Raw genomic sequence first — 26,913 nt, 5'->3', positions numbered from 1 at the left:
CAATGGACAATTAATGTTTTAAAGTTTAAAATATCAGCTGAATTTATCATTTTATTCGACTTGTTATTAAATAACCAAACTATATTAACGCAAGTTATAGAATTACTACAGACTTATAATGTAACTTATCTCCATACCTAGTACAAATAGGTCACTGTTTCCCATCTGACAGTAGGCGATTTCATTTTAATGCATGTCAATTTAGTACTATCGACCAAACAAATGCACTATTATCTTTAACGCCTAGTAGTTATAAAAGTTTTTAAAGATTGAAAATTGTTATCTGGATGCTCTTTTAACACTTTGTAATTTTTAGAAAAACTGACAAAAAGCTTTAACTTTAGTCAAATAATTGTATAAAGTCATAATATGTCGCATAAAATATGCTACCAATCTTAATCTAAGGTTTTATGGTGTACACCAAAAAAAATAATTTAATAGTCATTGTAAGAATATGTTCATTTTTATATATATATATGTATGTTGTAAGTTATGTTAATATTGTACTTAGACCTTGTCACTAAGTTTCCTATGGCTGATGATGGCATACAAATAATGCCGAAACCGGTCCCAATGTTTGAAAGGTAATAAATATGTGATGTGCTAATGACCTCACATTGTTTTTGTATTGAAAAGGTGGACATAACTATCCTCAATTTATAGTGTAAATCTATATATAAAATTCATTAAGCTTAAAGAAAATAAATACCTAAGGAGGACACCTTGTATGGTCACTGTTGACCATTCTAATACCCAAGCTAATAAAACCACTCATAAGTAAGGAATAAGGGTAACCTAATTAATTGCTGGCCGGCATAAAATAAAATTTGCTTACAACTGAGGTTTTTCCTTATAACAAAAATTTCTTATAATTAAAACATAAATGGTTACTAAAAAGTATCATTTCATAACTATGGAATTGTTACTTGGGGACAAGTGGATTCTACTGGTCCTCTTCTTTTCAGGATCACATACTAATAAGGATACACACCCCCTGCGGGTGGGGGACGCACATGTAGAATACACCCACGGTATCACCTACCTGTCGTAAGAGGCGACTAAAAGGGGTGACCTGGGCGCGGACATGGATTGCTGCTGGATATCATGTGTTTGACCTCCTGTGGATGGGAGGGGCTGAATACATTCACTTGTAATCCCTGCCTGTCGTAGAAGGCGACTAAAAGGGTCATGTGGCTATGGTCCCCTCTTTATGCTGTAGACCTATTGCAAATATTTGATGTGCGTGCTACTCGGAGATGGACCTCCTACATGTGCGATTACGCTCGAAAGCCCATGTCAGTAACCACCCAGGAAACAGCGGGTGGGAGTGTCATGTACCCTTGCAGTGGTATCCGCCTGACAACACAGGTCCCCGCACAGCTGAATGCCAGAAGGACATATTATTTTTACTTATTTTTACCTATATTTAGTGCTCTGTAAATGCTATGGGGTACATGCTATTGCGGGTGACTGGAGGAAGGGAGTCCTCGTGGACATTGCCTCAGTTCTCCCTATTAGGCTTCATCCAACTACGGTGAACTTGAGGATCTTAAGAAAATGCGCAATGGTGGTTTGCTTCTGAAGACGAGCACTGTGCTCCAAGCGGACCGGTTGCTTAAGTGCAACCACTTTGGCGAAATCCCCGTCAAAGGGGAAAAGCACAAAACCTTGAATCTGGTTCGTGGAGTTATTTTCCACCATGATCTCGTTCTGAACACTGACGATGAATTGATGGAAGACTTGAAGCACTGTGGCGTGACGCATGTCTGGCATATCACACGCAAAGTCAACGGTGAAGACGTTGCTATGGGTGCGTTTATAATCTCCTTCAAATTATCAGTGTTGCCAGAGATAGTCAAGGTAGCAACCTATCGTTGCGATGTGAGGCCTTACGTCCCGCCTCCCATGCGTTGCTATCTATGCCAGAGATTCAGACACATGGTATCTCGTTGTTCGAATCAGTCTGTGTGTGTGGTACATGTGGAAGAGTAACTCACGGTGCAGAGGAGTGCACAACTCCGTACAAGTGTACTAACTGCTCTGGTCTTCATTCATTCTACTCTAGATCGGAACTCTCCGACCTATCTGAGTGAGAAGAAGATCCAGAGGAAATCAAATCGCTGGATGGCACAGCCAGAGCAGGAGCATTACATAAAGCAGATTTCAAGTCATAGAAAGCTTCAAGTTGGGTATCGCCCCACTCAAACTTAGCATCTTTTCTTCTCAAAGCATTTAATGGAGCTGCTCTTTCAGCAAAATTGGGGATGGATTTACGGAAGAAATTGGCCGTGCCAATGAACCTAGCTACAGCTTTGACATCTTTAGAGGTAGGAAAATGCTGGATGGCTGCAGTACGAGATTGATCAATAGACACTTTTCTCAGACACAATATGCCCTAAGAAGGAGATCTGGGGTTGTGCGAAAGTAATCTTGGTAGCCTTAAGGGTTAGCCTTGCTTTACGCAGTCTTTCAAGGACTTCCTTGAGATGGACAAGGTGCTCTTCAAATGTTTCACTGAAAATTACCAAATCGTCCAAGTAATTGTATACAACCTTGAGTTTAATGTCTGACAAAACGTTATGTAGTAACAGACAGCAGCTGTACTTTATACGAACGGGATGCGTTCAAATTCATAGAGGTTCCAATTGGTGGTAAAAGCAGTGAGTTGCTTGGATTCCTCAGCAAGTGGTATCTGATAACATGCCTGGTTCAAATCAATAGTGGTAAAATCTTTGGTATTAGCAAACAAAGAGAAACAAGAGTGCAAATTTGGAAGGGGAACAGATCCAAGGACAACTCTCTTGTTCAACATCCGATAGTCAACAAAAGGACGATAATCTCCCTGCAGTTTAGGGACAAGAAACTTGGGAGAAGAATAAGCAGATTTCGAAAGACGTATTGCACCGTCAGCAAGCATTTGATCAATAATGGCCTTAAGGGCTTTCATTTTGGTAGGTGACAGCCAATACGGAGGAGAGCGAACAGGTGCATTATCAGTGACTTCAATTTTGTACTCCAAAACATTAGTAACACCTAACTTGCCGGTAAATACATCTGGAAATTTATCGCAGAGATTCTTAAGTTCATGTTTACGTTTATTTTCCGGAACCAAACTACAGAACACACATAGTGTCCACTTCATATGACAATAAACCCCACAGCATAATTTAACAGTTTTAGAAAACTAAAGATATATACAAGCTGGACAAACCATCATGGGTATACAACAACGGAGTCATCGTTTTAGCAGGTTTTAAAATGGAATGCAACTTCATCTACCATATTTTATTTTATATTCATCTGCCCAAATGTTAGTGTGTTTTTAAAGTTGTTTTAAGGTCATATTTCATATTCATCCATGCAGATGTTATAGTGTGTTTAAAGTTGTTTTAAGGTTTTATTGTGTTTGCCCGATTTGACTTTGTGGCTGTTGATGGCACATATCTGGTGCCGAAACTAGTACCTCATGTGAACGATATGTGATTCTTTCACATTAATAAACATCTTTGTATTGAATAGGAGGAACCCTCTTAATTTTTAAATATTGTAATCCCACTTCAATACGGATCATGAAATTTCTAAATATTAATGAAAATGCCTACCAGGCAAAAAGAAAAGCCTATCAATATATGGGTTAAAAAATTAGTCGCCAAATTGGGCAAAGATATTAGCTTCTTGAAGCAATGTATTATACACAATTTAACACCGAACTTTCTGAAAGGAACGCTCGAAAATCTTCATTCCGCAACACATTCCGTCCAAGCCCAACAAAAAACGAACAAAATTTGGTTGAAACACGAACTTTGTTTTTTATATAAGAAAAAATCGTTTTTAAACAGTAAACTTTACGAGACTCACCTTGAAGCAGCCAGTCTGTTTCCTGGCATTCAATGGAATTTATTTCTAAATCAGGTTAATAATAAAATGTTTGACATACTCTCACAAAAACAGTTTATGTTAGAGAAGAAATTAGCTGCATTAAAAATGAACAGAAATGCATCAAAAACTCAGCCCAAAGAAACTAGTTTGCAAAGAAACTCAATCGAGAATTTCCATCCTCCTGTTGTCAATCTTTCGAACGTAATTTTAACCACGGAAGAAACCGCCATTTTAGCGAAGGGTCCGAAGCATAATTGGCCTAATATGAACGAAATAAACGCAGTCACTAACTTAATGATTGAGTCGGAAGCTACAATGTATAAAATGCCGCTGGAAGATCAAGACAAAATTAGATTTGAAGTAAAAAGAAAATTAGATAAGCTGTTCAGTTCTAATAAAGTAAATAAAAGAAATCCCCCTATCAATTCTAATGCCAATAATTTTACTTCCAAACATAACCAAATCGCGGAACTCAAAAAGAAAATTAAAAATAACGATCTAATTGTCATTAAAGCGGATAAAGGAAATACTACAGTTATCATGGACAAAACTAATTACATATCTGAAACCGAAGAATTTTTTAACAGCATGTTTACAATAATCAATAAAGATCCTACACAGAAAATATAGCGACAGTTAAAACAAACATTAAAGAATATATCTTTTATTTTTACAGATCAAGAAAAATCAAAACTATTAAATATGAATCCAGGTCTACCCACAGTTAAAGCCGTCCCTAAAATACATAAAATTGACGTCCCTATCCGGCCTATTATTAACTATAAACCCAGCCGTCTATAAAATTGCGCAATTTGTTCAATGATTTTTAACTATCAATTTCTTTCTAAAAAAAAATCCATCAATAACACTACTGAACTAATTGAAAAAATGAAGTCATTTAATGTACAACCCAACCATACCCTTCATTCTTTTGACATAGTAAATATGTATCCAAGCATACCCACAACCAAACTTTTCTCCATTATTGAAGATAACTTAAACAGAGCTCTCTCAGCAAACTAGAAATACAAGATTTTATTTCTCTTCTGAAACTGGTCATCAACAATAATTTCTTTAAGTTTGATGAAACCATCTATCAACAAAATGGACTGGCCATGGGATCACCTGCATCGGGAATTCTAGCGGACATTTATTTAGATTTTCTGGAATATACAAAAAAATATAGCAATACTTTCCCAAACATCCTCATGTGGGCCAGATATGTTGACGACACATTTGTTATAATAGGTGAAGAAATCAAGAATGCGACCTCTACCCTGCAAGAACTAAACAGCATTGACCCCCACATCAAATTTACGCTTGAGTCCGAAAATAATAAAGTAATTAATTTTCTGGATTTAACTATTCTCAGAAATCCATCTGCTCTTTCATATAGAATTTTCAGAAAACAGACACAAACTGCCAATACTATTCGTCAAGATTCCATACACCCTCAAACACACAAACGTGCAGCGTATAATAGCATCGTTCATCGTGCATTCACGATACCTATGCCTAAAAAAGACCTCAATAGCGAACTCAACACTATAAGAGCAATCGCCAAATTCAGTGATTACAGCAGATCATTTATAGAACAGATAATAAATTTAGACACCTGCCCAAGACTACTCTCACTAAAGAAAAACCTATAACTAACGTTTCATCTACTTTTACATTCAACAACGGTATCTATCAAATCACCAATGTTTTTCGAGAACATAACGTAAAAATCTTCTTCAGAACTAATAATAGGACCTCAGAAATTATACATAATTCAACATTAGTCAACACCTCTAGCAGATTTTCCAAATCTGGAATCTATAGATTCAACCCTAACTATAATTTAAATGAAATTTCCGAGAAATCTAATATTCTTTATGATCTCTTAATTAAATGGCTAGGAGATATTAGACCACCTAAAAACAATTCGATCTTTCAAACCTTACGCAGTACATATCCACATCATTTACCCCCACTACCACATCCTTCCGCTCCACCTTAGCTACGTGACAGTTGCTCCGCCTCTACCCCTCTCCTCCCTTCCGCATCGCCCCTTAACCTTATAATCGCATCTGTCAGTCCAGCTCCGTCCGCCGATCACTCAGGCTGCTCAAAGTGAGTTCGTTTCTAGTATTCTCTGGGTTTTTCTAGACTTTTCTTTTTGATCTTTCCTTCTGATCTTTTGCTTAATTCGACTTCTAATTTCTTCCCCAGGTTCCTCAACCCATATTGAAGTGGGAATTAATTCTTTGGATCTAACCAAGTTCATGTTTACGTTTATTTTCCGGAACCAAACTACTGAACACACATAGTGTCAACTTCATATGACAATAAACCCCACAGCATAATTTAACATTTTTAGAAAACTAAAGATATATACAAGCTGGACAAACCACCATGGGTATACAACAACGGAGTCATCGTTTTAACAGATTTTAAAATGGAATGCAACTTCATCATCTACCATATTTTATTTTATATTCATCTGTGCAAATGTTAGTGTGTTTTTAGAGCTGTTTTAAAGTCATATTTCATATTCATCCATGCAGATGTTATAGTGTGTTTAAAGTTGTTTTAAGGTTTTATTGTGTTTACCCGATTTGACTTTGTGGCTGATGATGGCACATATCTGGTGCCGAAACTAGTACCTCGTGAATGATATGTGATTCTTTCATATTAATAAACATCTTTGTATTGAATAGGAGGAACCCTCTTAATTTTTAAATATTGTAATCCCACTTCAATACGGATCATGAAAATTCTAAATATTATTTTAGGTTAGCTAAGACAATCGCCATTAATTTCCCTTTCGTCAGCAACCACTTGCTCTGCTATCATTATTTAACCACTACGGATTACTCAGCATCAAAAATAATAGTAATAATAATGAAAATCCACAGCCTGCTTCCAGTCATTCGACCGGGTCAGGAATGGAATGAAGCCCCCAGCTAGCGGCGAGGATAGGAAATGTGCAGGCTGCCAAAGCCTGTCGCACTCCTCTGGGGTAATGATAAATGAGTGACAGATGAAATGAAATATTAATGGAGAGTGTTGTTGGAATGAAAGGTGACAGGGAAAACCGGAGTACCCGGAGAAGAATCTGCCTTGCTTCCGCTTTGTTCAGCACAAATCTCGCATTTAGTGACCGGGATTTGAACCGCGGTATCCAGCAGTGAGTGGCCGGCGTGCTGCAGCCTGAGCCACGGAGGCTGTAATAGCAATAATAATAAACATAATAAAGAAAATTTAAACTTCATGAGATTTGATAAAGTTAAACAAAACACCCACACATGATAAATACATCAAAAACACATTGAGATATAAAAGCCAGGTTAACAATGTGACAACTAAAAAAAAGGGGATGGGAAGCAGACTGTCAACCATACATGGTCTGTGAAAGGTAGTTCGTTGCGAGGGAAACTAGATTAACGGTGATCCCTTTCTGAACACTCAAATTTACTGATCTTTAGTTCAAGTTAAGGAACAAAACATATTAACAGCCAAAATAATTTATAATGATGTGCTAGCGCACATCCGTTACAGAAAACATTTCTACTTTACTTCTTCCTGAACAATATTTACAATAACTAGTGACATTCAGTTATTGGATTATAGACGATGGCAGGGTATTTACCTTTAAAAATATTGAAATCAACTTGAAAATTACATGAAATTAATGTTGAAACATTTACGAATGACAGAAAGCAGCAAAATAATAAAATTTAACGCAGAGGCCGGTTTGGTTGCAGCCTTTCCCAAAACCCTTCAGTAAAAGGTGCTGAGGAAAAGGTGTTAGCTGTTCTGAGGGATTATGGGATTAGAGGTAAGTTGTTTCAGGCAATAAAAACTTTTGTATCGACAATTAGGCTGCATTAAGAATTGATGGTAGGATGAATTCTTGATTCTGAGTAGTTACAGGAGTTAGACAAAGCTGTAAATATGAACTTTTTTTTTTTTTCTAAGATGCATGGATCACTTATTGAAAGTGTTGAAGAAAGAGGATATGTTAGGAATGAATTTGAGAGATAAAGTTGTGTGCATTACCTGGTTTAGTTGCTGAACTGTCATGTGAGTCAGATATATGAGCATAGGTTACCTATGGTCAGAAAATTACAGACTCTACCACAGAGAGCAAGGCAAGCAGGGGGGGGGGGGTTGTAGGGCAATGTGGTGATTGTTATTCTCTATTTTCTTATGATTTAAGGATGGGAGGTGTGTTACTGAAGAAGGCTACAGACCTAGTTGCAAACAGCAGATTGTGGAGGCACTTATTTAAATCACTGAAGCTGTGTGTGCAGTGAACTAAGAGGACAGATGGAGAGTAGGGAATTATCAATTAACCATGATAATGGCACATCCGTGGAGCATCATTAGATTTGTCCAAAGATTTTTAGCACAAGTATTCTTAGAGAGGAAGAAGAATGCCTATCCAGGTTATTATGTACCTGGGCACTCTTGTGGAATGTAGAAATAGGCAAAGTAATAATGATTTCTTTTGTCATAGGAATCTTGATTTCCTTTATTCTTCTCACTTACATCAGTAAAGATTTCACCAAAGATATCTTCGCTAATGTGCTTCTAATTCTTTTTAATGCCATCTTCCTTTTCACCTTTTAATTTGCTGTTCTTTATAATTATCCATAACTGTTTAAGTAGCCTTGTTGATTTGCTTTCTGAAGACATCAATCATTTCTCCCAAACTTGCATAATTCTACTAGTATCTTTAAAAGAAATTGAAGCCTCTTGTGTAATGCTCATTCTGCAAACATGAAAGAATAAACCAAAAATGATTTATAGTCTTTTTAAAAAAAATACTATTACACCACCACATTTCTATTTTTGATAATCATGTAAATTTTGCAGATCGTTTTTTGCTCCTGTATCATCTACAGGCGAAGAAGATCCTGCAGAATCTGCAGATGTTGCTGCAGAGACAGGAGAAAGGTACGTTGCCTGCTCAGTATTTGTATTGGATAACTGTATATTTTAAGAAAATCTTTTATATTACTAATTTTATCTTCAAGATCAACAAGTATACACATCTCCAGCATAAAGAAGACCCCTTACGCCGATTTTTCTTCGTTACTTGGTCATTGACTTGTTGGAAATTTTACCCAACATGAATGAACATTTTATTTCATCACCATAATCATTATATGTGTTTTAATTTTCTTGCCATTTTTGTTTATTTTTTTAGCTGAAGATGTTCCATAATCGGAACAAAACATGTTCTATCTATTTAGTATACACCTAGTGATTAAGCTAGATCATGTCACGTAAACAATAAGACTGTTAAAAGAAATTGACAAATGTTGGAAGGTGGGAATCTCCTTATAACTTAACCTTAGTTGCATTCAAACTTGTCTTCTCTTTCAAAACTTTTGTCATGTCATGCTGCTCTCACGTGTTCCGCTAGTAAATAAACCTGTATCAACTTCTGAAGCTATATCACTGCCAGATTCACACCTGCTATCATGTAATGTATGCTCAATTTCATTGCTTGTAATACAAGGTTTGCTGTGGCCAACCATTCCTACTGACTACCACGCGGGAAATCACTCTATTGCTAGACCGATTGCCGGCTGCGAGATGCTATCTACGATGTTCATTCTAATTTCTAGAGAGAGAGAGAGAGTGAGCAGGTTCTCAGCTTTAATACGGTGTATTGCATGTCATACCATCTGTAGACAGAAGCCTTGAAATAGTTGCAGAGGGCTGCTTCGACTTAGACCGCCTGGCAGGCGTCTGTATATGAATGGTCACAGTTTGGGAGACCGCCTGGCAGGTGGCAAGGTATGCCAGTGGGATAGTAAATCATCACATGCGGAAATACATCATTTTCTTTTCCAGTAAACAGTATTACATTTCCTTATACTGCTGCTATAGGGCACCACTGACCCTTAGCAGTTAGAATACGAACGCTCGTCCAGGTGGCAGGTTCCCTATCAGTTATTTACCTAGCATTTCTTAAACGTTTTCAAGGAACTTGGAAATTTATTGAACAATTTTCCCTTGATAAATTATTCCAGTCCCTTACTCGTCATCCTATAAATGAAAATCTGCCCCAATTTGTCTTCTTGAATTCTAACTTTATTTTCATATTATGACCTTTCCTTGTTTAAAAGCTCTGCTCAAGCTTATTCATCTACTGATGTCATTTCACGCCAAATCTTCACTGACAATGTGAATCATACCTCTTAGTTGAGAATCTCGTCACCTTACTCCTAAGTCCTCCCAGTTGAAAGTATGCAACATTTTGGTAAACCTACTCTCTTCTTGGAAATTGCCCATCCCACTCATTCCTATGCTTGTATCACAGGATCTTGATTCCTTTAGCTATAGCACGATAGAAACCCTGATAAACTGGAATTCAGGCTCTGAACTGAATGACAGCAATAATGATGCTGATAATGAGGGATCTCTACCTTCCGTCAGCAATTCAGGTATACTTAAATGATTGTAATAGCAATACGCCTCCCTGTTTACTCAAATGCTTCAAACTCTATCACACAAAGTCAGAGTTTTCTAATTGTGACTGTAGAAAAAGGATTATCCTAACTAATAATACTTTTTCCTGTAGATAGCATATTTTTAATACTAATGTAAAAATGTTAGGTGTGAATATGAAAAACTTAATTACGTGATTTGAAATAAATACAAAAATAAAATAAAGCTCTCCGGGCGAGTTGGCTTTGCGGCTAGGGGTGCACAACTGTGAGCTTGCATTTGGGAGGTAGTGGGTTTGATCCTCACTGCCGTCGGCCCTGTAAACGGTTTTCTGTGGTTACCCATTTTCACACCAGGCAAGTGCTGGGCTGTACCGTAATTAAGGTTACGTCCGCTTCCTCCCCACTCCTAGGCCTTTCCTATTTAGGTTGGTGCGACGTAAAGCAAATTGTAAAAAATTAAAATATAATTACTGATGTGAATTATACATTTAAACTGTGCTCATATGCCAAGTCATAACAGGAATCATATCATTGTGTTGATTTGTGTTTGTGTTCCTCAGTAGTGTTATCTTGCACTAGACACCAACAATAATCTGACATCATGGAGACTTCCCATCGCCCCTGATACCTTCGTTCCATTTCTTTTAGATCCTGATGGAACCGTTCACCGTGTTCCATGCTGAATGCTCATAAATTTGCAGGAAAATAATTCAGATGACTGTGCAGGTAATGTAATGAAATGAAATGGCGTATGGCGTTTAGTGCCGGGAGTGTCCGAGGACAAGTTTGTCTCGCCAGATGCAGGTCTTTTGATTCGACACCCGTAGACGACGTGCGTGTCGTGATGAGGATGAAATGATGATGAAGACGACACATACACCCAGCCCCTGTGCCAGCAAAATTAACCAATTAAGGTTAAAATTCCCGACCCTGCCCTGAATCGAACCCGGGACCCCTGTGGCCAAAGGCCAGCACGCTAACCATTTAGCCATGGAGCCGGACACAGGTAATGTAATTTTAAGCTCATGCTGCAACCCCATTTCTGGAATTTGTACAGCATGGTTTTTACAATCTGTTGATAGTTGACATCTTCAACGTTACCCAGGAATTTGCTACAAACATCCTTGAATGATTCCCATGCTTGAAGCTGTTTTATGTTCATCTTCGTACTGAATGTTGTATCCTTCATAAGCTTCCGATTTTGGGGGCCGTCAAAAACACCTTCCTTAATTTTGGCATCGAACAGTCCTGGAAATTTCTGACAGAGGTACTAAAAGCAGGGACTGCCTCTATCCAAACTCTTCATGTATTGCTTCATAATTCCCAGTTTAATATGTAAAGGGGGCAATAACACACCTTGAGGCACAATTAATGGACGATTTACAATGTTTTTTCTCCAGACACGAACTGTTTCCTCTTCGGCCACTCAGACACTAACCAGTGATGATCCCTGTCCCAAGAGTCCCATTCACTCAGAAAACAGGGGAACTTTGTACAAGGGTTGGAACTTAAATAGTGGCAACACTTCTGTGGAGATGCTATGCAACGGAATCTAGCACACGTTGGTTACGTACCTGCCTTACCTCGGAGCAAATGGACTCGTCCTTCTCACATCACCTGCATGCGCACAAGCAAGAGAAACACAGTCACCTGTAACGTTGTCACTAGCAGGAACAAGCGAGTTGGATCAAGATTGAATGGGCCAGAGATCGTACAGAACGACAGTGTCGTCAAGGTCTTCAAGAGGCTTGTGGGGAATCTGCATTGCCTTACAGAACAGGGGCACGTTAGGTAAAAGCCTTCAACGATGGTCGGCAAACTGTGGCGGACATTCATCAGGCAGGTCGTCCTACGAGCCATCAGTGAAGACGTGCTTGACTTTGATTTGATTCCAAAGATGAAGGAACCAGATCGTAGCATTTGCTTGAGAACTGTTGCAGAGATTCGACAGGCAGTAGACCACTCCATTCGCACCATCAACAGAACAGGCTCTGCTAAAAGTATACTACAACTTCCACATCGCTGGCAACGGGTTATAAACATCGCTGGTGACTACATTGAAGGACAGTAAAAGTTGCTAACATGTAACTCTTTTGTATCTGTTGTAAGTAAATAGTTGCCACTATTTAAGTTCCAACCGTTGTGTATTCTCCTTGCTACACTAATATGATACCACACACTTTTAAATCGCACCACAGTAACCATCTGTGCTCATTGTAGTCCAGTTTCTGCAACACTATATCTAAATTGTGATAGTTTCCACGAAGGGATGTTGAATAGGCGACTGGCCCCGGAACAAGTTTATTTCCTTTGAGCAGAGGAACACCTTTGAGACTTCTTTTACTGGTATCAAGAAATAGACGCCAGTCCTTTGTTTGGTAAGTAGTTCGAAGATGACGAATCGAGCCAGGGATATCAGCAAAACACAAGTTCATCTTTGTGAACAAAAAACTGCCGGAATTCTTCCTCCCGATTTCTGTAACAATATGAATTTGTCCCAGGAAGTAAAAAAATTCTCTTTTATTCTTGATCCAAAAAGTTCACTCTTTTCTTTAGTGAGGCCTAGGTCACGCACCAAATCATTTAAGTCACACTGATTATAAGACGTGGAGTCTTGCCTCAACATCTGGTACAAAGGTATCATCACCATCCTCTGCACTTGAAGATGATGAAGACACATTCTCTGGTAAATGTATTGGTGGTTTTGGGACACGAATATTGGGTCCATGTGATACGGGGTTTATGGCAGATGGAAGGCACAGATACACAATGTGCTGTTTGTTTTTTGTATTGAACCCGGACACTTTACATATACAAAAATAACATTCATGAAAATGATTTCTTTGTTCCCACCAAGCCATTGGGATTTTGAATGGCATTGACGGCAACAACCCTTTGTACCATTGCTGCAGGTTTTCTACATACGTTTTACACACGCTATGGGGTGCGAAATTCTTGTCCTATTCACCTAACTTGTTAAAATATGCAAAGTACAGGCTTTTTATAAATGGCGTAATATTTCGCTTCATCATCATTTCCCTTTATTCAGCTGTAGCTGGGTAGGGGCAAATATGGTTCGTCTCCATTTTCTTCGGTCTTTCCACCACTTCTCCTCAAAGACTGTTTCCCAGTCCAGGTTTCTTTCTATAATACTGCGTTGGATTGTGTCCTTCCATCTCAATCGTGGTCGTCCACGGCCTCTCCTTCCTTGCATTTGCATTTTCATCACCTTACTTGGCATTCTTTCGTCGCTCATTCATTTTTTCCCCTCCAATTTCTTCCCAGATTTTCTCATTCCTTCTTTTCGCTTTTACTCTCCTCTATCATACTCCTCAAGAACTTCATTTCGGCTGCCTGTATTCGACTCTCATCCCTCTTTATCATTGTCTCAAGTTTCTGCTCCATAAGTTGTTACGGGTACGTAATACATCTTGTACTTAGTTTCCTTTGCTTCCATTGGCACATCTTTGTCCCATAACATGTTTCTTACACTATGATAGAAACAGCTTCCAGCTTGAATCCTCTTACTAATCTCGGCATCCATTTGAGCATTCTCCATTAATTCACTCCTCAGGGCCCTGTTTCATAAAACATCTTTCACTAATATTATTAGTAAGAAACCAATATTATTAACTAATAATATTAGTATTATGTTTCAAAGAGATATTAGCTAATAATATTAGTAATTAGTTTGAGTCAAAATTATTAGTGGATATTCCTAATAATATTAGTAAATTGTTTCATAGACAACATGACTAATAAAAGTTACTCATATTATTAGGATTATTTCCATGAGTGTATTTTGACTCATAATTCATATTATTAGTGAAAGCAAAGTGAGTGGTATTTTAATATTTTGGCATAAAATCGTGAAGATTGTTAAAATGTTCGACTCAGATTCAAATAGTGATAAGGAATAAGTGTAGGTATTCACCGTTCAATAAACGTCACGTCAAAAACAGCCTGTACTGGCATGTAACAAACATATGAATACAATGGGAGATTTAGGTTAGATTACAGATCTTTCAGTATTTGCTTGATAGGATTGGTAATATAACGTTCCACAGCAAGGAATGAAGCATAACCTTAAAATGGCAGCTTCGCTTTGCACTCCACTGGTTGGTAGTGATACACAGTATCATTGTGTTTCTCTAGTGCAGTTCTGCTCGGACACTCTAGGTATCCTTTAAAATCTTGGCTTATATCACCAGTAAACCAAGATGATGGTGGTGATGATTATTGTTTAAAGAGGAAGTAGGTAACAGCTAGGCAACCATCATCTATAATAACACTAATCAGATAGAAAAATGGAAAGGATCCAACAATTGAAAACTGGAGGTATTGGTCAAAGAAAGAGAAGGGCCACGAAGGGCGTGAAAATGAAAGACACTCTCGGTCTCGCAAGCTAATACTGTCAGGGTCGGAAAAGAACAAGAAATAAACAAGGGAGGTCGGAAAGGTAGATGAAAATGAGCCTGGCACAAGTAAGTTGAAGCAATGGCAGGACTCATCTCAGTGCCCCATGTTCGCCAACCCACACTCCCAAGTTGAGAGCCCTGGGACCTCTTTTAATCGCCTTTTATGACAGATAGGGGATACCATGGGTTATTCTACTGCCCCCACCAACGGGGTAGTAAACAAAGATTTTGCTAGTCCATATCAACAGAGATTTTTAAGAACACATGAAATAAAAAAGTAAAAAGGAACAAGGAGGGTTATAGTGTGCAAAAGGCTGTGAATAGTTGACGCTTTAACTCAATCTCTCTCCACAAAGAAATTTTCTTCTCTCACATTATTTTCACTTGTTTTATCCATTTTCATATGTATCAAAGTCACAACAATGAAAGTACAAGTGAGCCTCTTGAACATGGGAATTAATAGTCGGGTGTAGTCAAGCATTAGCCTACTGCTAGGAACAAACCCAAACCAAGAACATATGCAACAGACCGATTCTAACCTCCATTTGTATCGGCTGACTAATGAACTATTATTATTATTATTATTATTATTATTATTATTATTATTATTATTATTATTGAAGATATTTTATTAGTCACTAGCTGATGTACCCGTGCTTCGCTACGGGATTCTCAGAAAGACTGACTTTGTGGTTTTCCTAACTGAAATCAACATCAGGGAGAGAGTCATCTCCGTACAGACAATGAAAGCCCCTGGAGGGGTGGAAGGTAAAGGCTTCCACTATCTGTAACCTCGGCACTTGGTGGGGTAGAGTGGTTAGCTCTACGCCCGGCCTTCTTTACCCCCAGAAATTAACCTCGTTCTCATTTTTGATATAGGCTGAGTGAACCTCAGGACCATGTGCACCTGCGGAAGTGCAAATTTGGTTTCTTAAAATTTACGACTTCCTGACGGGGATTCGAACCCACATCCTTCCGGGCGAACCGATTACACCTTTACCGCCTCGGCCAGGCAACATAGGTCATTACAAAAACGTCAGTAGGAATGTAGCGACTAAAAGCAATGATATCATATAAAATACTCGATCATATAAAACAAACTGAACATTTTCTCACTTTTAACGAACAGTAGTACGGTGCCGATCTAACAGCTGCTAGTAGTGCATGAAATGCATTGCAGTAATTTCAAAAAATGTACATCTTTAACTGAAAAATCTGGATCTCCTTTCACAAATCATAAGAAATTACTACTGGTGAAATGTTTCCAATCTCAAAAGTTGTATGGTTTAAAGTTTCAGTTGACAAACCTGGAATTATTGCCTACAAGACTTCCTTCAATGACACCTGTTTTCAAGAAATTGATGTCAGAAGACATCGTAGAAATGCTCTCATGTTGCCAAAGGAAATTCTGACTGTACGAAGCGGACCCAAACCCAGTAGTTCAGCAAAATACACAAACCTGCAAATGTTAACTCAGTGGATTCAACGGCAGTACAGTGCATTTTACAGTGATCTCTCCCATAGACAAGAAGAAGACAAATATCCTACCGATGAGTGATCCTTAGATAGACATAAATTGAAACTCTCTGGAGAACATTTCATTCAGGAAAAAGTAATTTTACAATAATTATCTTATACTGAACTTCAGTGATGATAATAATTGTGAAAATTTTCTTAATGTGATAATTATTATAAAGTTTTATGTGTGCTATGTTATGTTTATCTTTTTCATTTAGCTACAGAATAGAAGTTGATATTAAAAGCAGATAGTTATGTATTAACTTACTTTTACAGCATCCAGAAGTTTAATAGGGAATTAAGAGGAAAAAGGACGTATGTCAATTTTCACGGTTTTCCCAGGATATGAATTTATTTCACATCTGCATAAATATATGATATGCAGAATAAATATATATAAACCATTTACAATTCTACTGCATTTGTATAACGAGCAATTGGCATAAATGAGCAGCCTGTTACTGTTTTTAGCGTATATTTAAAATAAACAATGAACATAAGCCCTTTTCTTTCTCAGGTGCAGATATATTGTAACTGTAAATACAGTACTTTGACGAGCATGAGTTAGAAGCAGGGCGTGTACCGTTTCTGATTGAAGTGCTCTACAGAGGAAGAGGGGTGTCTTGATTCTTAAGTTCTTTTTTTAATAGTATGAATTTATTGACAAAGTTCAAAATGATATCACTTTCATACAGCAAATATGCAGGAAATGAGTCTTTCCTCATACTGGCTGGTGATGTACTCGAAATCCGGCTACTCTCCTTGTACTGCCATCAGTCTCCTCTCGGCACCATGGAACCACGATTTCTCCCACAATGGAAATTCTAGAAGTTCTGGAATATCCATACGACATCCACAAGATTGGGATAACGTAGTGATGTGAGCATTGAGATTTGGTTGCATGGAGAATGACTTATGAATGTACACATTAGCACCTGGGACACGGAAAGAGTTTCTTGAATAACAGATTTGAATTTAGAGTACAACTGTAGGTTAATCACATGTTGTATTTCAGAATTCCAAAATCTTTTCAACAAAGCTTCCTTGAATTCATCATAGGTATTGATATTAAGTTTAAATGCTGTATACCAATTTAATGCTTTCCCTTCCAATAACTTGGAAGCTATCTTTAATTGACAATCGGATCGTACTTTATTTTCCTGAAAGTATTCCTCAATGTTCAGAAGGAATTCCTTTGCTCTGTACTCTTCCTTCCCAGAGAATTTTGCAGGTTTATTGTCCGATAATTTTAAAATGGGAGAAATACTAGAAGTACCTCCGCTAGTCCCTTGACTGATGTGTAGACACCTCCTTCTCCATTTGAGATATCCTGTTATCAATGGTCTCTATCTTCCCTTGTAATTCGATCTTGATAGTCTTAACTTGTCCGCAGATGGAGTTTTCCATGCTCTGGACTTCCTTTTCGAGGTTCTGTTTCACTTCATTAACGTCACCGCCTATGCGAATGATTTGAGTGTGCACGCTGTCTAGTTGAGACTTCACATGCTTATCCGTTTCTTTCTGCTTTGTTTTAAGTAAGTCAACTTCATTACTTGTTTTATGGAAGTTAGTCTTAAAAGATTCATGGATGTTATCCTGAATAGAGGCTATTTTTGCTTGTGCCTGACCATGAGATTCTTTGAATTCTGCCTTTAAACTTTCAACTTCGTTAATTAATTGATGCGAGGTAGGAAACGAAGCTTTTAAGTCTTCAACTATTTGTAGTTTTTATATCATACTCATCGCAGCTATTTCAAGTTCCAAGGTATTAGACTAAAGGCTTTCAGCATAATCTGCCTTTAAGACCAAGTCGTTGGCATAGGCCAAGCTGCTTACTACATTTCCAACTAACTGAATCCCTCCCTGCTACTTTATACCTTTCAGTAGGTAATCCATGTAAAATATGAACAATAAAGCTGAAAGATTATAGCCTTGTCTAATCCTTGTAAGTACCTTGAACCAAGAACTCATTCTACCATCAATTCTCTCTTCAGCCCAATTGTCGGCATAAATACCTTTGCTTGCTATTAATAATCTATCCTTAATCCCGTAGTCCCCCAATATGGCTAGCATTTTTCCCTCTGTACTCTGTCATATGCCTTCTCCAGATCTACAAGACATAAAACATAACTCTCTAATAGTCTCGTAGCATTTTTCAAATACCTGGTGCATACTGAAAATCTAATTCTGACAGCCCCTTTGTTGACTGAAACCACTTTTTTCATCCAACTTTCTTCCTTCCATTGATCACACCCTCCCTTCCAAAATGTCAGTGAACACTTTGCCTGGTATGCTGATTATTGAAGTACCTCAAGAATTGTTTGATCCTTCCTGTTCCCTTGCTTATAGATAGGTGCAATTACTGCTTTTGTCTAATCAGAAGGTACTTTACTAATATTCCATGCTTACCATATTGCACTGTGAAGCCATTTTATCCCTGCCTTCACTATATATTTCATTGTTTCAGATCACATTTCATCTATACCTACTGCTTTATGACAAAGCAGTTTGCTTACCATCCTCTCCACTTCATCAAGCATAATTTTACGAACATCACTGTCCTCTACCCATGAACTCAGTTGTTCGTGATGTCACCAGAAAGATTTCCTTTTACGTTGAGAAGATTTTCAATATATTCCTTCCATCTGTCCAGTGATTCCCTGGGCTCTGTTACATGTTCGTCTGATTTACCCAAAACACTATTCATTTTCCTTTCCCCTCCCTTCCTAAGATTCTTTATGACTATTCATAAAGTTTTCCCTGCTGTGTGACCTAGCCTTTCTGGGTTATTACCAAAATCTTTCCACCACTTCTTGGTTTCAACAATTATTTGTTATGCTCTGTTTTGTTCATATTTGTATAAATCCCTATATGCAACAGTCCTTGTTTGGAGCCGTTTCTCATATGCCTTCCTTTTACGTTTACAAGCTGCCTTCACTTCATCCTTCCACCAAGATGTTTGCTTTTTCCCATCTTTACACACAGTTCTTCCCAGGCATTCCATTGCTGTTTCTACTACAGCATCCCTGTATGCCATGTGTTCTTTTTCTATATTCTGTACCTATTTACTGACTCTTGTTTGGAACTTTTCATTAATCATATCCATGTTCTTCCGTCTAAATTTCCTCGTCATGGAGATTCTGTACCCTTATTCGTCTGCAGACTGATTTTACTTTCTCTGTGCGAGGCCTAGAAATGCTTAGTTCACTACAGATCAGATAGTGTTCTGTCCCATCAAAAGGTCTCTGGAATACCCGCACATTCCTAACGGATTTCGTGAATTCAATGTTGTTTATAATATAGTCTCTTATCAATCTGGTGCCCGTACCGTCCCATGTGTAGCGGTGAATAGCCTTATGCTTGAAGAATATATTCGTCACTGCTAATCTCGTACTAGCACTGAAGTCCAATAAATGCTTCGCATTCCTATTAGCTTCTGTGTCTTCCCCACATTTACCCATCACCTTTCCATATCCTTCATTTCTATTTCCAATTCTCACATTGAAATTGCTCATTAGCAATATCCTCTCCTTGCTGGTTTTTTTTTTTTTTTTTTTTTTTTTTTTTTTTTTTTTTTTTTTTTTTTGGGCTAGTTGCTTTACGTCGCACCGACTCAGATAGGTCTTATGGCGATGATGGGACAGGAAAGCCCTAGGAATGGGAAGGAAGCAGCCATGGCCTTAATTAAGGTACAGCCCCAGCATTTACCTGGAGTGATAATGGGGAAACGACGGAAATCCATCTTCAGGGCTGCCCACAGTGGGGTTCGAACCCACTATCTCCCAGATGCGAACTAAAGCTGCGTGCTCCTAACTCCTAACCGCACGTCCAACTCGCCCGGTTCTTTGCTCTTGATCCCGATTATGATGTCACTCAGTTCTTCACAAGACTTGTCAAGTTCATCCTCGTCTGCTTCCTCACATCGTGCTGTTCTCGTCCTGATTCCTCCCAACAGCCAAATATATCCTCATCATTCTCTCACATACTTCCCTAATAGCAATAGCACTTAATGGGTCCATCAGGATGCTATTCTGACTTAAGTACCTGGAATTCCTACCTGTAGTAAATTCTCTGAATTTATGCAGCATCTTCGCTAAGACGAAACGCTGGTTAATAGAGCAGACACCTGAAAAACCATACATCTAACTTTTGATCTGATTTTTGGTATGCTCTATTGGTGGAAAAATATCCAATTCCCTCCATGGGAACTTAGAATTTCCATTTAGATTTTCAATTATCAGTAAAGATAATGTATTTCATTAATCCTTTTAATTCCTTACCGTTGTTTCATCAAAATCATTAACTTACATTTACTTACTAGTACATATACAAAAGTATATTATATGATGAAGACGAAGCAACACTGTCCTCCCCTCTCCATTGTACAGAGTCCATGTGCACACATTCCCATCATCCCACCCACTTCCCCTCCCCCCTCCATGAAACTGAGTTATGGCCCAGAAAATATCTTCTTGCGCCCTACTTACCTACCAAGACCAAAAACTGAACTAAAGAACTGATGTCAGTCCAAACTCCGCTGCTGAGGTGAACGGATGATAGCAGCTAAGTACAGACAAATTTCCATAATTTATTATTAATTATTTATTTGTACTGTATTTCCTTATAACATCACCAATACATAATCATGACTAGTTTATGCAATGTAGAAAATTTTGTACGTATATGCACATGATTTCAAGTGATATGATAGGATATGAGGCTTTTCTTGTAGAACGAAACTTGTTATTCTTTGTTTAATGGCGTGCATTTTTTACAGGTATGTTGTAGTGTTATATATTATGTTTTGTACTAGTTTGTTTGACACCGGGCGAGTTGGCCGTGCGCGTAGAGGCGCGCGGCTGTGAGCTTGCATCTGGGAGATAGTAGGTTCGAATCCCACTATCGGCAGCCCTGAAGATGGTTTTCCGTGGTTTCCCATTTTCACACCAGGCTAATGCTGGGGCTGTACCTTAATTAAGGCCACGGCCGCTTCCTTCCAACTCCTAGGCCTTTCCTATCCCATCGTCGCTTTAAGACCTATCTGTGTCGGTGCGACGTAAAGCCCCTAGCAAAAAAAAAAAAAAAAAAAACCGTTTGTTTGACAGACTGAAAAGCTTTAAGTTACATTAGATATAAACTAGGTCTTCGGAATGCAGCAGTGGTTGATGTGTACCATATCAAATATAGGAGTGTCCTGCTTATTCAGCATAAGTGTACCGATGGGATGTTGTAATAATGTGAATGTCAGTTAATGGTGAAAGAGCAAAAAAAAAAAAAGTATTGTGAATGATTATGGGTGTTTCATTATATATACAATTACATTACAGTTCATAATACAATGGAAAATTTGATTATAAAATGTTGTTGATACAGGTTTAAAATTATTTTAATTCATTTGTAATGAATTTTACTGCTGACTGTCTCTTTTTTTGCCACTGTGTTGCACATCCTCTGTGGAAGTTTGAGATATTTCAATGCTGCTCTCAGGGTTTCTAATCCTTCATTGTGTATTATTTTGGCTCCTCCATCAGCTTTGTTTCTTTCTTGTTTGTCTTGTTTTCACTGTTGTTAACAATGCTGACAATTTTTTCGTCTTTGGTCCTTGAGAGCAAACCACTCATTGAAGTCTTCATCAATTGCACCTCCAAAACCAGTGATTTGTTTCAGCAAAGACAACATATTGTCAGTGTTTTCTGTGCTAATTTCTTAATTGTCAGAATTGTTCTCGGATTAATTTTTTTAATTTTCTGTTATGTTTCACCAACACAGTTCTTGTGGTGATGATGGGATTGGAAGAGGCTGTGGCAAAAAAGGAAGCAACCCTTGTCTTAAATATGGTTCAGTTCCAGCGTTTGCCTGGTATGAAAATGGTAAACCATGGGAAACATTCTTCAGGGCTGCCCACAGTTGGGTCCCTTTTTTCTAGCAATCCAGCCTGCAAATGTTAACTGTAAAATCAGGGTCACTGCCATAGTACTCCTCACAGGATTTCAGACGTTTTTCTCTAACATTGGCTGAGATGTATCATGGTTTTTCTTTCTTCTAAAGCTTTGGCTGTAGGGAACGCTGTTTTTCTATTCCTGCTCTGTTTCTATTGTGGACACCTGCCATTACACATTCAACACAATAATCTAGTGCTACGTTTAACAATGATTCTCGTTCGCCCAGCATTTTAATTGCCTTTGGTTTATCATTCAAAGACTCCACCACCCCTCTTTCTTTTCAAAGTAAAATGCCAGCCTATGTGGCTCAGACTGTTGAGTCATTGGTATTTGAAGGTGCTGAAGTACATTACCTCAGTGTCATTCGATTTATGGCACATAAAAGAACTCCTGTGTGATGAAATTCTGACACCTCTGCATCTCTGATAATTATCAACAAGTAGTTAGTGGGATGTAAAACAAGTAACATTATTTATTATTTATTATTATTATTATTATTATTATCATCATCTTTTCAAACTTGTCTCATCTCAAAACAGCAATAGGAGTATAATTGCCAAACACAGTGGTAAGCAGAAATGCATGGGGTAAGGCACTAGTGATAGATGGACAGACATTACACTGAGGCATTGACTGATTTTCAAGTGTCAAAATCTGTTGACATTGCAACGACTTATTAGACGGTAGGATAGATGGACAGACATTACACTGAGGCATTGACTGATTTTCAAGTGTCAAAATCTATTGACATTGCAACGACTTATTAGACGGTAGGTGCTACTTGATGCAGTAGAGTAGTATTTGGGGCTAGATATTACGGGTACGGGGAAGGAATGTACAGTCTGCTGATTCTCGTGTATAATTTTGGCCCATTCTTTTTACATGTGTGTCAGAAAAAACTGAAGGGTGGGTTAGTGAAGGTTGGTTAAGCAGGACTGTACTGTAGTTAAAACGTGTATTCAGTGAGGACGATAATATATAGTGAGGGAAATCCGATTGTGAAGTAGGAAAGTTAATGCAGTGAGCTTGCATTTACTCTGCCGGGTATTTTGCAAGGAGAAAGTGAGTTCTTAGAAAAGATTATTATTTACATTGCTCAGTTTTCAGGTCATGTTTGCTATTTAAGAATGAAGGCTGGGTAGGCTTTGGATATGTTATTCTTAAACAAAAGAAAGAGTATCTGAAAGTATTGATAAACAAAAAATTGGAATCAAGTGCAGCAATGTATTTGCAGTGGGGAGACAGTAGTAAATTTATTGGATACATATTGTACATTTCCTAGCAGAATAATGTGCTCGATCATTTAGGGCAAGAACAGGTAAGGGCAACCTGAAGGACATTAGTTGGACTTTGTTTCTAAGGATTTCAAGCTTACAGGCATAGAAGAGTGTAAGTGCTTGTTTCATTCAGAGTCACATTGCTAGGCGTTGACAGTCTTTAGCGTAAAATGTATGTTTGTAAGATTGAGCACATCAGTTCTTGAAGAGCTAAAGGTTAAAGGTAAGCAGTTGGAAAGGATTAACTGATCCTGTGTAAGATACTTTGGATACATGTACAGATGAACTGGAGCAATGCAGAAGCTGGTGTTAGAAGGAAACATTCAATTCAAGGAAGACCTCAGGGTTGAGCAGTACCTAGATAGGTAGAACAAATCAGGGCACTATTGGGAAGTCCCTCCCGGGGACAATGCAGTTGGCTCAGGACTGCGAAGCAGGACAGAAACTTTCTAGTTGTGCATGTCATGTTGCCACACCCTGTCAAGGGTACCGGGCTAGAGAGAGAAAGAGAAGGTGTAATGTGAATATTTTGTTTGACTGTTTGTTTTGCTCATTATGAATTATGTTATTTTAAGGAGAGCTTACTTATGTTGACATGCTTTTATTATTTTTCAAGGGACGTAGAGGAAGGCCTTTCAACCACCACGAAATTATCGAAGAGGAAGAGAAGTGCAAAAGGAGACACAGGAGGTGAACCTGAGCGTGAATCAACAAAGAAGCGGCGGAAGGTCGATGTTCAGCAAAAGTCAGTAGAAAAGATGGTAGTCAGTGACCCAGTTCCTTTTGAGAAATTGGATGAGCCTGGGCCTTCAGGGTATGTATAAAGAAAGATAACTCCTTTTTTCTGTTCTGTCTACAAACTCTTTCACTGAGTTGTCTTGTGCAACATAAGCATCGTTTTTAACATGTATATTAACCCTTGATAGCCTTGTATCTAGCTGTTGGTGGTGGTGTAATGCTGATAACTTTCAAGAGTGATTAGCTAATTTGAAGTTTGAAGTATACTGATAAGTGATGAATATTGAGAGCTTACAAAATATTATTAATTTAACAATAAATTATACTACATATAAAGTATCATTTATGAATGGTATGCAGTAGTACCACTATTCATTTCAGCTGAACCATTAGAATATAGCTTAATAAAATAATGGATTGTTCATTTTTGAAGTGGAATTGAAACAAAATTGATATATAAAAGGCTGAGCTGAGTGGCTCAGTTTGGCAGTTTTGATCCTGGCTCACTCTGGTGGTTTTTGAAGCTGCTCACATACGTCAACATCATGTCGGTGGATTTGCTGGCACGTAAAAGAACTCCTGCGGGACTAAATTGCGGCATCGGAAAACCGTAAAAGTAGTTCGTGGGATGTTAAGTCAGTAACATTAATTATGATTAGGGCACGGATGTTTAAGACCTAAAAATAGCCCAAATAAGCAAGCAAATATGACCTAAAAAGTGACGAAATATGACCTCAAAAGTGACTAAATATGACCTAAAAATGACAAAATATGACCCGAAAGTTATTATTCTGAATATGGCCATTTTAAAAGAAGTTCCTTATAAATCGAAATGGCAAATCTTTGATACATATTTGTTAACTAACTTCTTTATTCTTACTTTCATATTCATTTTCTGAACATGCATGTTTATCAGTTATTCACAGTTAAATCACATGTTAATTAGTCTTTGATTCACTTATCAAACATTTGTGAATACGTACCTATAAAGTACTAAGTTTGCTAAGATTATCAGATCACACAACATTTTAAAAGTCACCTTTCACCCTTCATTGGTGGTTTGAAATACGAGAAAATTAGAAATCAATCTATTAAAAAAAAAATTTTGGAACGTTTAAGCCCAGATTACAGTAATATTACTGAAGTGCGTTAAAGTTTAAGTTGAGCACCACGAAACGAATTAAGTAGATCTCTTTTGATACATTATGGATACATATAGTACAAACGTACATAACATTTTCATTCTTCTCCGCGAGTGAAATAGAAGTGTATGACAAGATTCAACCTCAAAGCATCAGACACGAAAGACCTCCAATTATCACTTAACACATTATGGTAAGAAAAGAACGTCCTCTCTGTGTCACAAGATGTTATTGGTGCATATTTAAATAATGTTAAATCACTGCTGTCGAGTATGCACTCATCTTGAAGTCTACTGATACCTTCTCCTCTAAGGAGATCATTTATGTTGCACACACAGCGAAAACCGTCACTTTGATTAAGCACGTTTTCAAGTTTCCGTTTTACACTGACGCCAACTGTTCCATGTGATTCTTGTTCTGAAACTTCAACACTTCTCACAATTTCAATACTTGCATGATTTTCTAAGCTAGCAGCTTCTAAACGAGTAATTGCACTTGATATAATTCTGAATTTTAACTTAATATATGCCAGACATTCAGACAAACTGGTGGAAAACAATTCCTGCACAATCTTGATAAAAGAGGCAAAGCATTCCACTTGTATTAAGTACAGATTAATGATTAATACTTTATTAACGGTAATACCATTTGACATAACAGTAGAGAAGACTAAACAAAACAAATACACACTAAAAAGAATGTTCAATGGAGTATAAGCGGAAAAATATGTACAGATATATACACAGGTTATATTACAAGTAATCACAGGAAAGTAACAGTCAAATTTGGAGATTATGTAAGTGATTTCTCAATTTTGACAATGAGCAGTTAAATATATCAATGTCCAGTTTGTTTAGAGATCTTGACATTCGTTCAATTGGCCCATTGAATGGGTAGTTAGTTCTATGCCAATTTGTAGACAATGTATTCTTGAACCTTGTGCATCTGTCTGGTACATGTATGTTAATTTTGGCAAGGAGTTGTGGACAATTCACCAAGGAATGAAGCAATTTAAAAATGAAGAGTGTATCCAATAATTCACGGCATTGTGACAGGCTATGCATATTTAAGGACTGTTGTAAGGATGTATAATCAACATTATCATATGAGAATCCTGCTCTAAATGAATATAAACGAAGAAATTTTATGTTGTACTGAATCTAATCTATGGATAGAGGTCTGATGAGAAAGGTTCCAAACAGGTGTACAGTATTCTAGTATAGGGCGTACCATAGACACATACAGCAATCGATAGGTAGCTAAGTTTGAAAATTCTCTGCAATATCTAGTAATGCAACCCAATCTTTGAAATGCTTTCTTACAAATATTTTTTATATGTTCATTAAACGATAGGTTATAACTGAATAAAACACCAAGGTCATTAACTTGTGAAACAGGAGTTAGAATGTTGTTATTACTAAATTTGTACTGAAATGATATTTTCTTCTTGTTTTTAAAAACGCTATTTTACATTTCTCATGATTAAGTTTCAACCCATTTTGAATGCAATACTTTTCCAGATGATGTAAATCTTCTTGAAGTTTTAAACA

At 37.7% G+C, this 26,913-nt stretch overlaps 1 protein-coding gene across 2 annotated transcripts in view; it reads left to right on the top strand.

The window, feature by feature from the left end:
- Positions 1-26,913, top strand: part of DNAlig1 (DNA ligase 1) — a 719,906-nt gene that overhangs the window by 36,228 nt on the left and 656,765 nt on the right. For both annotated transcript variants that reach the window (XM_068225852.1, XM_068225851.1), the window contains exons 2-3: positions 8,743-8,823; positions 24,100-24,297. In XM_068225852.1, coding sequence (XP_068081953.1) covers positions 8,743-8,823; positions 24,100-24,297 — 279 coding nt within the window. The remainder of the gene's footprint in view (positions 1-8,742; positions 8,824-24,099; positions 24,298-26,913) is intronic.

This window comes from Anabrus simplex, chromosome 2, assembly GCF_040414725.1.
Source record: "Anabrus simplex isolate iqAnaSimp1 chromosome 2, ASM4041472v1, whole genome shotgun sequence".
Classification (NCBI taxonomy): domain Eukaryota; kingdom Metazoa; phylum Arthropoda; class Insecta; order Orthoptera; family Tettigoniidae; genus Anabrus; species Anabrus simplex.
Note: the sequence above shows the minus strand (reverse complement) of the source record. Positions and strands in the feature narration are given on the sequence as shown.